Genomic DNA, 11,458 nt, shown 5'->3' on the forward strand with positions numbered 1-11,458 from the left:
CTCCAAGAGCCTCCAACCTCGACATCGTCATACATAGCATTCCCCAGCTTGTCGGATCAAACTTGGAATGACTGATGGGGCGCCACTAGGCTGCTTCGTTCTTTGCCTATCGGATGGCAGTTGTGGGTAACCTCTCTCCTTGGCGGATTCGTGTTTGCAAGATCTGAAAGGGACACCGCGGTCTGAAATGGGTATTCGATCTTCCTAATCGAGCCAGTCGACTCTACAACCAGTCGACTAGAAGAACGCTATGTCTTCTGACTAGGCTTAGAACTCTACACCTGTATCTGTACCCCTTTTCGGAGACTGTGTGATCGAGATGGCGGCAGTCTTCGGATTAGGACTGGATGAGGTGGAACCAACCATCCCAGTCCGTCCACTTGCTATTGGGCTGTTACTGTGCCACACAGGTAGAGATCATCAAGAGTGAGGTACCGCCTTCTACACTACGTAGACGCACAAAAGCCTCCTTACCTATAAGGCTGAAGCTAAGAGAGCCCACAGTTGCATCATTAGGATCAATGATCTTACCGTCGCCTCCCGGGAGAGGATGATTTGAAACACATGGCACATATGACACATGTACTGTAGAGTACAGTAGATATCTAAGTCAATCCCTGCTCTATGGTCATCTCCTTGCTTTGTGGATTTCTCTTTTTGCTCTCTGGGGATGCAGGCATAAAGTCATCTTTGGCCCAATGGTAGACAGTAGGAAATTATATAAGCAGAATTGATCTCAGCCTAGATCCTGATAAATTTTTATTTGTCAACCCAGACCTGTCTCAAAATTATGCTTAATTTAGCGATAACATGACATATTGCCCATGCTGGTTAGTTGGCCAAGCTAGACTTCATCCATACTGAGCCCAGACTAGTTGACTAGTCTGGAGATTTGAACGCCAAAGCTTGACAGAAAGGGCATGGTTGGTTGTCCTTGACATGGACCAAAAATCACTGCCAAAAACTATTTGTCTTACAGAAGGACCTAGTTATACTGTACAGGACTGGTTGATGGCCTATTCATTCAGGAAACCTGGAAACCTTGGACTGATCCTTACATAACCAACGAGAGTGAATAATTTCTTGAGGACAGTGTGATAATTTAAACTACAGTAATATAATTCGCTTAGTTGAACATCTAAATAGTAAAGTTTGCCGATACATGTGATGTCGGTGTGCGGCTGATCAACTACATCATACAGGTACAGTACAGTGTCTGGAAGGTTCCAAAGGCACTTGCATCATCCCCAGACCTTATCTCTTTTGCACTGGTTGCACTGTCGAAATCATTGGACAACTTATGTCTACAGATATTAATAGTGCTATTGCCATCTTAAAGTTACTTTGAACTACGGTCATGTGCTCTCAGCTGATCCTCGACTGTACCCGTGGACCGAAATCTGGTACCAGCGCTGGAATAGGGGAAAGACTGCTTCCGGGAAAACATTGGATTCCACTGTCTTCTCATCTATGTCAATAATATGGCTGAGCCTCAGATTCCTGGATACCTCACTAGGAAGTATGAAGGCACGTCAGACAGCATTGTATCATGTACTGTCAAGTATACCTCTCCCCGCCAAATTAATTACTGGGTAGGGGGGATCCGCAGTAATATCAATACAGGGCCGCAGCACAAGTACTGTGGTACCTCCACTAACTAGCGTCACACTATGACACACTAGGTACCCAGTACAAGCCTAGAGCGTATTATTGTTATGATTCAAATGCCCCCAAACTCCCTTCACCTTTTGGACTCCATCTTTCCCCCCCCCCACTTGATCCTCTTAACTCATCTTCTCCTTCTGCATCTCGCGTTTCCCCTATCTCTTATTTAACTCTCCAACTTCCAACACACTTCGATTTTCAATATGGGTTCTGAGGTAAGATGCTGTTCACCCCCCATCCGTGCCCCTCTTGTGTTGTCACCGCCATCGCGATCCCACATTACCTTAACTTCCCCCATCTGGAAATTCTGTCGATAAGAAGGCTAACAGTGTTATCATGCAGCGTGAGAAGTAAGATCGCCATCGCCATATCCTGATCTGTTGCCCGACATGACTGACCCCCAACCAGCAAGACGTTCCTCGCGAGGCTCTGCGAGCAGGCCGAGCGCTACGATGGTAAGTTGGCTCATGATGATGGTGCCGAGCGCATACACTGACGTGTCTCTCTTCTTGTTTTCAGAAATGGTCACCTTTATGAAGGTAAGTCGCAACCCCTCATTTTGTCTGCTGCCAGGGAACCCATGCTAATCGCCCAACAGGAAGTCGCCAACGTATGACACGGTTTCCCATGAAATCCCCTCCAGGATCGCCCGAAATTGACGCATTAACGTATCCCTAGATCGGCGGCGAGCTTACTGTTGATGAGCGTAACCTCCTTTCCGTTGCCTACAAGAACGTGGTCGGTACCCGCCGTGCCTCCTGGCGCATCATCTCCTCCATTGAGCAGAAGGAGGAGAACAAGGGCTCCGACGAGCACGTCGGTATCATCCGTGACTACCGCCAGAAGATTGAGACCGAGCTCGAGCAGGTCTGTCAAGATGTCCTTGATGTCCTCGATGATGCTCTCATCCCCAAGGCCGAGACTGGCGAGTCCAAGGTCTTCTACTACAAGATGTGGGTCAACCTCAGCCGATCTCTGAATTCGAGATCATCGGGCTAATCTGTCTACAGGAAGGGAGATTACCACCGTTACCTGGCTGAGTTCGCTTCCGGCCCCAAGCGCAAGGGTGCCGCCACTGCCGCCCACGAGGCTTACAAGGTATTTATATTCTCTTGCCTAGCAGGCATATTTCTCTTGGGGCACTTGTTAATTGCATGATAGAATGCCACCGATGTTGCCCAGACCGAACTCACCCCCACTCACCCCATCCGCCTAGGTCTCGCCCTGAACTTCTCTGTCTTCTACTACGAGATTCTCAACTCGCCGGATCGTGCATGCCACCTCGCCAAGCAGGCCTTTGACGACGCTATTGCAGAGCTCGACTCTCTTTCCGAGGAGAGCTACCGTGACAGCACCCTGATCATGCAGCTGCTGCGTGACAACCTCACTCTCTGGACCTCATCGGATGGTAACGAGGGCGAAGAAACCAAGGGAGACAAGCCCGAGGAGGAGGCGCCTGCCGCTGCCACCGCCACCGAGGCCGCTGCTCCTGCCGAGGAGACCCCCGAGGAGGCTAAGCCCACAGAGGCTGAGGCTTAAATTATCTGTGCCAATTGCTAGGGTGGGCGTTCGCATTTCTTCCTGGACGTGGTCATGCAAGTCGCTTCTTTGTTTTCATTGTAGCGCTGGGTTGGACCGGCAGATATCTTGCACGTGTCCGGGGACCGTGTGGGTCGGCCGGCGGAGTTTGATATTCGGTTGACGCGAGCGAAGAAAAGGGGCTGAGTGGAAGTTCTCTCTTTTTTATTGTCTCCTATTCCCACTCCAGCACGATTAAATGTGTCTTTTTCCAATTCCACTCGGATCTCTTTGTCTGAGATGCACCCGGTTTGGGGTTTCGTAGCCAATGATTTCTTTCTTACCAACTTCGGAAGTATATCGAGTAACGTACTATACAAGAACGACAGAGTCACTTCCAACCCTGTCATTTGTCTGACTAGAATATACAGCACATCAAATACGCCATCTTCCATGAGTATGTTCTAGAGACCCTCTCAACTGGGGATACCAGAAGCACACGACTCGCCAGACAAGGCCTCATCAACCACTCAAGTAAGACTCTCCACACCATGAACACCCCCTTAGCAGCGCCACCACAGAAGCCATGTCATCAAGCACCAAAGCTGCAGAACCCATCAGCGGGGAACAAGAACCAACCAAGCGATTCGCCAGCATCCACGGCCACCCAAGACAACTTCAAGGAAAGTGAGGATGGACCACACCCCAATCCACTCTCATCTGATTCCTCAACGGGCTCACCGAGTACACATCTTTCGCGCGAATCCAGTGAACCAATCGAAGTCGTCCGGGTCAGCGCCACTGAGGGGCCGCGCACAACCTGGGAGGGCTACTGGATATGACAACTAACAACTGACAACTGACAACTGACAACTAACAAGTAGACAGGTGGACAGTCTGCAAGCTGCAACTTATTGCACAAAGTGATAGCAGTGAGGAAACGCCACGAGGCCAAACGGCACCGTCGGCGAATTATAGCCCTGGTCAGTGGTGTGAGTGGTGATTGGTTTTGTTTCTCTGGTGTACTGTATAGCATGGTAAGGTATAGCTTCTTTGGGGTGTTGGTTGGTTAGCATGAATGAATTTAGATATTTGAGTATGTATAAGTTATACTCTTGTTCTCGATATCGAAGCAAATTGTTGTTGGTTTGTCCGCATGGGTGGATGTGTTCACACGATGTATCCGGCGGCTGAGTATCAATCCATGGATAGCATCACAAGCCCAGCCCGATAGCAACTCTATGCACCAGAAGATTGTATCAGAGGAAGTCCCGACTCGGGAGAACAAGAGTCAGGTTACTGGAAACAACATCGGTTATAACGCTATATCCAATAGGCCCACCGCTAGCGTTAGCTGGAGACAGCATCCACGAGGAACGGTAGAGGCAGGTTTGGGTCTCTGCCTTGTTGAGCCTCATTCAAGGACATTATAGGGCAAATATAGGGCCTATTTTGCTTGCATGGCTTTTGACAAGGGTGTAGATGCATGTTTGGTATCAATCTCGGGCGTTGACTACCGAAGACCTTCTTGGTGCAAGCATTAGTAGGATGGGAGACAATGAATAGTTATCAAAAGATAGACAGGACAGGTATATAGAAAAAATTAAAAATTAAATAAAAAGAATAAGGAAGATAAACAGCAACATCCAAGCTACAAGATTGATTACTGTTGACAGGTCTAATTTCAGCTGCAAATTTCCATAAAAGCAAAGCGAATAGTCAAGCGAACCAAACACCACCAGCAAAGCCACGTCTATGCCAGATTCGGCTATATTAGCTGAAATGCGCAGCAAGTTGCATAGACTGCAGGTGCATATTAGCCCCCCTCAAAAAATCAACACACTTGTATTCGGCATTGGATCCCTGACAAATTCCCTCGCAGACGCTGATTCGTCTGTGATCGCTAAAAGTATACCCAAAAGCCGTGCTGTCGGTTTCGTGAACGTGGATCCGGGTGTGGTAGGGGGGACAATAGGCCCAAGTGCATTAGCTTCCTTGGTTCACCTCGAGCTATCTCCGTAAACGAGGGACTAAACAAGAAGCATGTATACAGATTATAACATAAGTGAGTTCTCCCACATCTTCTCCTTTCCTCGAGAATTCCCAATCCAAGTTCATCCCACAATGGCATTCCAACAGCCCCTCAACCTCGAGCCAAACACACTCTACGTCCTCCTGCTCGATCGGGGGACAACGAATGTCTTCCATTGGGAACTATACCTCGCGCAAACCGCCACGAGAGGAACCGTGTTCCACATAATCAACGAAGGCGGGCCCACGGCGTGGCAATACAAGACCGAGCCAACAAGCGAAATCCCAACACTCGGGCGACTGATACTAGCCCTTCAGATCGGGACTGTGTCACCGATTCTACATGCTGCGCTGTCGGGTAGACTGGCCATGGTACCGCTCACGCTGTACTCGGCTCGATATCGGGAGGCGCTAAATTGTGGTGTGTGGGTGCTAGAGGCGCTGTTTGCCCTTGACGATGAAGGGTATGTGTCTCTAGATATAGGGATACGAGAGATTGAGCAAGAGGCCAAGCGAATTGGTGTGGTTAATAAGAGGCAGGGGATTCGGACTCTTGTTAGGAGTAGGGCATTTGGGAACTAGGAGTGGGTATGTGGGAGAGCGGGTTGGAAGAATGATCTCGGATACGGTCATGTAAGAATTGATAATTGATGGTGGGGTTCAATCTTCTATGGGTTGGATATTGTAGATTGAAGAGTCTGGGGGATGTACATGGGGAGGTTCAGATCAGAAGCAAGGTAACCTTTTGAGTGCCGGGGCAATGAGAAAGAGAGATACCCTTGATGCGTATTTTCGAACAAATCCAATAGAAAGCAAACGCGAAACAATTCAGAGGCTAGAGCCTAGTCTCAACAATCACATAAAGTCATCATCGGCGAGACCGTCATCACCGTCGTAGTTGGTGTTGTCGACAGGGCCGCGGCTAGCGTTCAGCGAGATCTTGGTCTTAGCAGCCTTGGTCTTCTTGTTGCCCTTGTCGGCAGCGCGCTCCTCGCGCATCTTCTCGTTGCTAGCAGTGGTCAGGGCACTGGCAATCTTCTTGATCTCAGTGCTAGGCAGGTCCTTGACGAACTTGCGGGCAAAGTCCTGCGCCCAAATGGCGTACTGGGCCTTCTTCGAGTGAGGAGTCAGGAGGGGGATGAGGGCGTCGCTCAGAGCGTTGAACTGGTCCTTAGTGTTGGGGTTGAAAAGAGGCATGGAGGACAGGTCGATAGACTTGGTAGGGTCGGCCTTGTCGCTGATGACAATGGCCTTGGGGGCACCCTTGTTGCGCTTGGTGTCGACGGAGCCAAAGAGGTCCTCGGCGTGAGCGAGATCAGCGTCCTGCTCGGTCCGGCGCAGACGAGCGCGGCGCTCAGACTCTTCCTCGTCGCCAGACTCGTCGTCGGAGTCAGCCTCCTGTCGTCGCTGCTCCCGGTGTTCCTCTATCCGCTGGGCCTTGGTCTTCTTGTTGGCGGCGGCGGCGGCCTTGGCCTTGGCGGCGGCTTCTTCGGCCTTCTTGGCCTTCTCGCGCTCTACTTCGGAGTCTTCACCGGCATCCCATGAGTCGAGGACCTGTCCAAAGTTGTGTCAGTGCCTTGTCGCGATGTTGAGTGTCGCCTGGAGTAACAGGCTTGGGGCAGACAGTCTTACATCCTCTTCCTCTTCGTCATCGAATCGGCGGCGAGGGGCGACAACGACAGGAGGGGCAGAGTCGCTCTCCTCTTCATCTGTAGGGCCTTATTAGCAAGGATTCGGAGGCGGGGGATGCTCGATAGCGAAGGATAAGAACATACCCCACTTGGAAGGCGGCATTTTTGGCTATAGAAAAAAGAAAAAGTGTAATATCTGATAAGAGAGAGAAAAACGAAGGTACGCAATGCGCTAGACGCAAGACCGAGTAACAAGCCAAACGGACCCAACAAAGGATGGAGGGGCGAGGGCAAATTTTATGTGGGACACACTTATCGTCCCCAGGTGGCATGGGCACGTGATCTCTCGGGGCCTTGGATGCCCGATGAGCTGATGTATACTACAATTTCTTTGTCTCTTAAGGTGATGTGGATGAAATTTGAAAGGGAAATTTGTTTTCATTGAAATTCTTGAAATTCTTAATTAAATTCATAATCATCATGGGTTGTGACGGAATCATCAAACCATCTTTTTGGACCTAAGCCCGATCTACGCTGAAAGACCACATTTACAGGTTAACAGCAGTGCGGAACTTCTCACCAGCGTAGACAGCGTTGGCACCGAGCTCCTCCTCGATACGGAGAATCTGGTTAAGCTTGGCCAGACGCTCGGAACGGGCAGGGGCACCGGTCTTGATCTGACCAGCGCGGAGACCAACAGCGATGTCAGCAATGGTGACATCCTCAGTCTCACCGGAACGGTGAGAGACCATGACACCCCAGCCGTCGGCGTAGGAGTCCTTGGCGGCCTGGATGGACTCAGTGAGAGTACCAATCTGGTTGACCTTGAGGAGGAGGGCGTTGCAAGACTTGAGCTCAATAGCCTTCTTGATGCGCAGGGGGTTGGTGACAGTCAGGTCATCGCCAACAATCTGGAAGTCAGAGGTCTTGTAGAAGTAGCTCCAGGCCTCCCAGTCATCCTCAGCGAAGGGGTCCTCAATGCTGACAATGGGGTACTTGGTAGCAAGGGACTTGTAGAGGTCGGCAAGCTGCTCGTAGGTGAGCCACTTGGTGGGGTCGCTGTCGGGGTTCTTGAAGTCAAGATCGTACTTCTTAGCATCGACCTTGTAGAACTCGCTGGAGGCAACATCCATGGCGATCTTAATCTTGCCAGTGTAGCCGGCCTGCTCAATGGACTCGGTGATGAGGTCAAGAGCCTCCTCAGCGGTCTGAATATCGGGAGCGACACCACCCTCGTCACCGACGTTACCAGCGGACTGGCCGTACTTCTTCTTGGCGAGAGCCTTGAGCTTCTGGTAGACCTCAGCACCCTGGCGGAGAGCCTCGGTGAAGGAAGGAGCAGTGCTGCGTTCGTCAGTCATAGGATCACTAGAGGTATACATAGCAGGGAAACATACTCGGGAACGATCATGAACTCCTGGAAGGCCAGACGGCCACCGGCGTGGGAACCACCGTTGAGGACGTTCTGGAAGGGGACGGGGAGGACGTAGGGCTTCTTGGTGCCGGCAAGGTCGGAGATGTGAGCGTAGAGGGGAACACCCTTCTCAGCGGCGGCGGCCTTGGCGATGGCCAGGGAGACACCGAGGATGGCGTTGGCACCGAGGTTACCCTTGTTGGCGGTTCCATCGAGCTTGTTCAGGAACTCGTCAACCTTGGCCTGGTCCTTGACATCGATGTTCTCCTTGATGATGGCGGGAGCAATGGTCTCGTTGACGTTCTTAACGGCCTTGAGGACACCTAGAGCATGAAACTGTTAGATCTTGCTCATTTGGAGATACAATTGGAAGCTGATGGTTCACTTACCCTTACCACCCCAGTGGGTCTTGTCACCGTCACGGAGCTCAACGGCCTCGTGCTGACCTGAAGATAGATGTTAGCTTTTTCAGTCCAATTTCCAATGCCCATTCAGACGACTCAAACAGAGAACTTACCGGTGGAAGCACCGGAGGGAACAATGGCGCGGTGGAGGCCGGTCTCGGTGACAACGTCGACCTCAACGGTGGGGTTACCGCGAGAGTCGTAGACGGAGCGAGCGTGGATCTTGGAGATAGGCATTTTGAAAGGCTGGTATTCAGTCAGATGAAAGAAAGGGAAAAGTGAAATAGGAACCGGGCAGATATATGGCAAAAGCAGTGTGACTAACGGCGGGGGGGTGTTCACCGATGACCGAAACAGAATGGGCGGGATGGAGAAGGACGTGATTTGCGAGCTCAACCACTTGTTGATGGGGCAATGTCGGTTTGCCTACTTACGATCACCGGGGAGGAGTTTTGGGGGATTCTTTCTCTTTCCAGAAGATTGGGGAGGGAAGATGTGAAGGTGGGAAAGTGTATAGGGGAGAGGAGGGGTGGCGGGGTATATACGACTTGCAACTGATGATAATCTCACAACTTACCAGTGAAATAGTAAACAACTTTTCAACTAAGAAAAGAAGATAATGTATAGGGACCCGAGTCTCTTATATACTCCCCATTAACCCCGGAAAAGATCATTGCTCCTCCGATTCTTTCCAATGCGACAGTGGGGCTCCACGGCTGTTCTCCAGCTCTTGCTGGTTGATCCGACCGTATGCGGCACCTCAGCTACGAGATCTTCCGAGAAACGGAAAAGCTATGATGGCATAGGCTTGTTTCATATGATCACCTTGGAAGCTAATGGCACAATCTGTACTCTGTACTTTGTAGGCTGGTGTTTACACCCCTCCATGCCCCTCCTGGGCCGTGCTTCATGAGGCACTGTAGAAGCGGAGGGCTGCTCATTTTGTCTAAAAGAATGGTACTGGACCAATCATACACTTGATGATGATAAACGACCAATGGAAGCAACTTGACATGTCCATCCAGCGTAGCATTGCCTTTGGATTACAAGTTGACGAACTCAGCTAAATTGCGGCCTGAATTTGAAGGCGATCACAGTGGGGTTGCCCAGGTGAGTTCCAAGCTAGATATTATGTAATCTCCACGGCTTCCGATATTGATGCCTTGCTGCCTCATCTTGCTGCCTTGCATGTTTGGCCTTGACACCTCAGGTGTCATGTAGCAGCCAAGAGCATGACATAATAGTATCATGTGACCTTATTTGGCTCATCGCTGCGCTGCGCTGGAGCTCCCCAGGCAAGGTGCTACCACTCACTCAGATCCATCCATTCTGCATCTGCGATCCTCCAAAATCTTACCTCTCTAAATTGCTGTCTCAACTCAGCTCTCCTGTCTGTCCCTTTACATTAGGTGAACCGTTGTTCGACCGTCCTTCATCATGAGCGACACGGAGCGCGACCAGTCGCTCGAGGACTATAAAAAGAGCTTGCTCGAGTTACGAGAATGGGAAACTAAGCTCAAGACTCTCCGCTTGGGCATCAAGGATCTTCAGCGGGAGTTTGATATCTCCGAGGAGAACATCAAGGCGCTACAAAGTGTGGGTCAGATCATCGGCGAGGTGTTGAAGCAGCTTGATGAAGAGCGATGTGAGTATCATCCCCATTATCATTCATCTCAACCCTGTTGAGGGTGACTGACAGGCCTATAGTTATCGTCAAGGCGTCCTCCGGTCCTCGATATGTCGTCGGTTGTCGGTCAAAGGTGGATAAGGCCAAGATGAAGCAAGGCACACGTGTGGCTTTGGATATGACAACACTCACCATCATGCGGATGTTACCTCGTGAAGTTGACCCCTTGGTGTACAATATGTCGCTGGAGGATCCCGGTTCAGTCAACTTTGCAGGTATTGGTGGTCTCAACGACCAGATCAGAGAGCTTCGGGAGGTAATTGAATTGCCCTTGAAGAACCCAGAGCTCTTCCTCAGAGTCGGCATCAAGCCTCCCAAGGGTGTCTTGCTCTACGGTCCTCCGGGTACTGGTAAGACGCTGCTTGCACGAGCAGTGGCCAGCTCGATCGATACCAACTTCTTGAAGGGTATGTTTCCACCTATACTTTCTCCCTACAAATGACTGACTATGATTAGTGGTCTCATCGGCTATCGTTGATAAGTATATTGGTGAATCCGCTCGACTGATCCGAGAAATGTTCGGATACGCCAAGGAACACGAACCCTGTATCATCTTCATGGACGAGATTGACGCCATTGGTGGACGAAGATTTTCGGAGGGTACCTCAGCAGATCGAGAAATTCAGCGAACGCTGATGGAGTTGCTGAACCAGCTGGATGGTTTCGACTATCTAGGAAAGACGAAGATCATCATGGCAACCAACCGACCCGACACATTGGACCCCGCTCTGCTGCGTGCTGGTCGTCTGGACCGAAAGATTGAGATTCCTCTTCCCAACGAGGTCGGCCGTCTGGAGATCTTGAAGATTCACACGAGCACGGTTCAACAGGAAGGTGATATCGACTTTGAGAGCGTGGTCAAGATGAGTGACGGCCTTAACGGTGCGGATCTCCGAAACGTTGTCACCGAAGCGTAAGTGCCATCCAGTCCATTGGCCGCCAAAAATGCAGTGAACGATGAACTAACATATTACAGTGGTCTGTTCGCGATCAAGGATTACCGCGACGCCATCAACCAGGACGATTTCAACAAGGCCGTACGGAAGGTCGCAGAGGCAAAGAAGCTGGAGGGCAAGCTTGAGTACCAGAAGCTGTAATTGTAACTATC

At 50.6% G+C, this 11,458-nt stretch overlaps 6 protein-coding genes across 6 annotated transcripts; 4 read left to right on the forward strand and 2 right to left on the reverse strand.

Annotated features, from left to right (window-relative positions):
* Positions 1–1,868: 1,868 nt before the first annotated feature.
* On the forward strand, positions 1,869–3,204 carry N7511_009792 (14-3-3 adaptor artA-like protein; the record flags this gene model as incomplete). The annotated part of the gene is made up of 8 exons (XM_057132169.1): positions 1,869–1,880; positions 2,008–2,015; positions 2,074–2,120; positions 2,185–2,204; positions 2,264–2,275; positions 2,344–2,618; positions 2,676–2,763; positions 2,827–3,204. 8 exons carry the CDS (start codon positions 1,869–1,871, stop codon positions 3,202–3,204), a joined length of 840 nt encoding a protein of 279 aa, XP_056980157.1.
* Positions 3,205–3,734: 530 nt separating this feature from the next.
* Positions 3,735–4,025, forward strand: N7511_009793 (uncharacterized protein; the record flags this gene model as incomplete). The annotated part of the gene is made up of 1 exon (XM_057132170.1): positions 3,735–4,025. The coding sequence occupies one exon, from the start codon at positions 3,735–3,737 to the stop codon at positions 4,023–4,025; it is 291 nt and encodes a 96-aa protein (XP_056980158.1).
* A 1,282-nt stretch (positions 4,026–5,307) lies between these two features.
* On the forward strand, positions 5,308–5,796 carry N7511_009794 (uncharacterized protein; the record flags this gene model as incomplete). The annotated part of the gene is made up of 1 exon (XM_057132171.1): positions 5,308–5,796. The coding sequence occupies one exon, from the start codon at positions 5,308–5,310 to the stop codon at positions 5,794–5,796; it is 489 nt and encodes a 162-aa protein (XP_056980159.1).
* A 273-nt stretch (positions 5,797–6,069) lies between these two features.
* On the reverse strand, positions 6,070–7,008 carry N7511_009795 (eukaryotic translation initiation factor 3 subunit J; the record flags this gene model as incomplete). Its single annotated transcript, XM_057132172.1, has 3 exons — positions 6,070–6,768; positions 6,847–6,923; positions 6,990–7,008. The coding sequence occupies 3 exons, from the start codon at positions 7,006–7,008 to the stop codon at positions 6,070–6,072; spliced, it is 795 nt and encodes a 264-aa protein (XP_056980160.1).
* Positions 7,009–7,393: 385 nt separating this feature from the next.
* Positions 7,394–8,900, reverse strand: aspf22 (enolase acuN; the record flags this gene model as incomplete). Its single annotated transcript, XM_057132173.1, has 4 exons — positions 7,394–8,189; positions 8,243–8,582; positions 8,649–8,705; positions 8,777–8,900. The coding sequence occupies 4 exons, from the start codon at positions 8,898–8,900 to the stop codon at positions 7,394–7,396; spliced, it is 1,317 nt and encodes a 438-aa protein (XP_056980161.1).
* Positions 8,901–10,082: 1,182 nt separating this feature from the next.
* On the forward strand, positions 10,083–11,447 carry rpt4 (proteasome regulatory particle base subunit RPT4; the record flags this gene model as incomplete). Its single annotated transcript, XM_057132174.1, has 4 exons — positions 10,083–10,308; positions 10,371–10,757; positions 10,807–11,263; positions 11,327–11,447. Exons 1-4 carry the CDS (start codon positions 10,101–10,103, stop codon positions 11,445–11,447), a joined length of 1,173 nt encoding a protein of 390 aa, XP_056980162.1. The 5' UTR covers positions 10,083–10,100.
* Positions 11,448–11,458: the final 11 nt, after the last annotated feature.

This window comes from Penicillium nucicola (assembly GCF_028828085.1).
Source record: "Penicillium nucicola strain IBT 29836 chromosome Unknown utg000010l, whole genome shotgun sequence".
NCBI classification, from domain to species: domain Eukaryota; kingdom Fungi; phylum Ascomycota; class Eurotiomycetes; order Eurotiales; family Aspergillaceae; genus Penicillium; species Penicillium nucicola.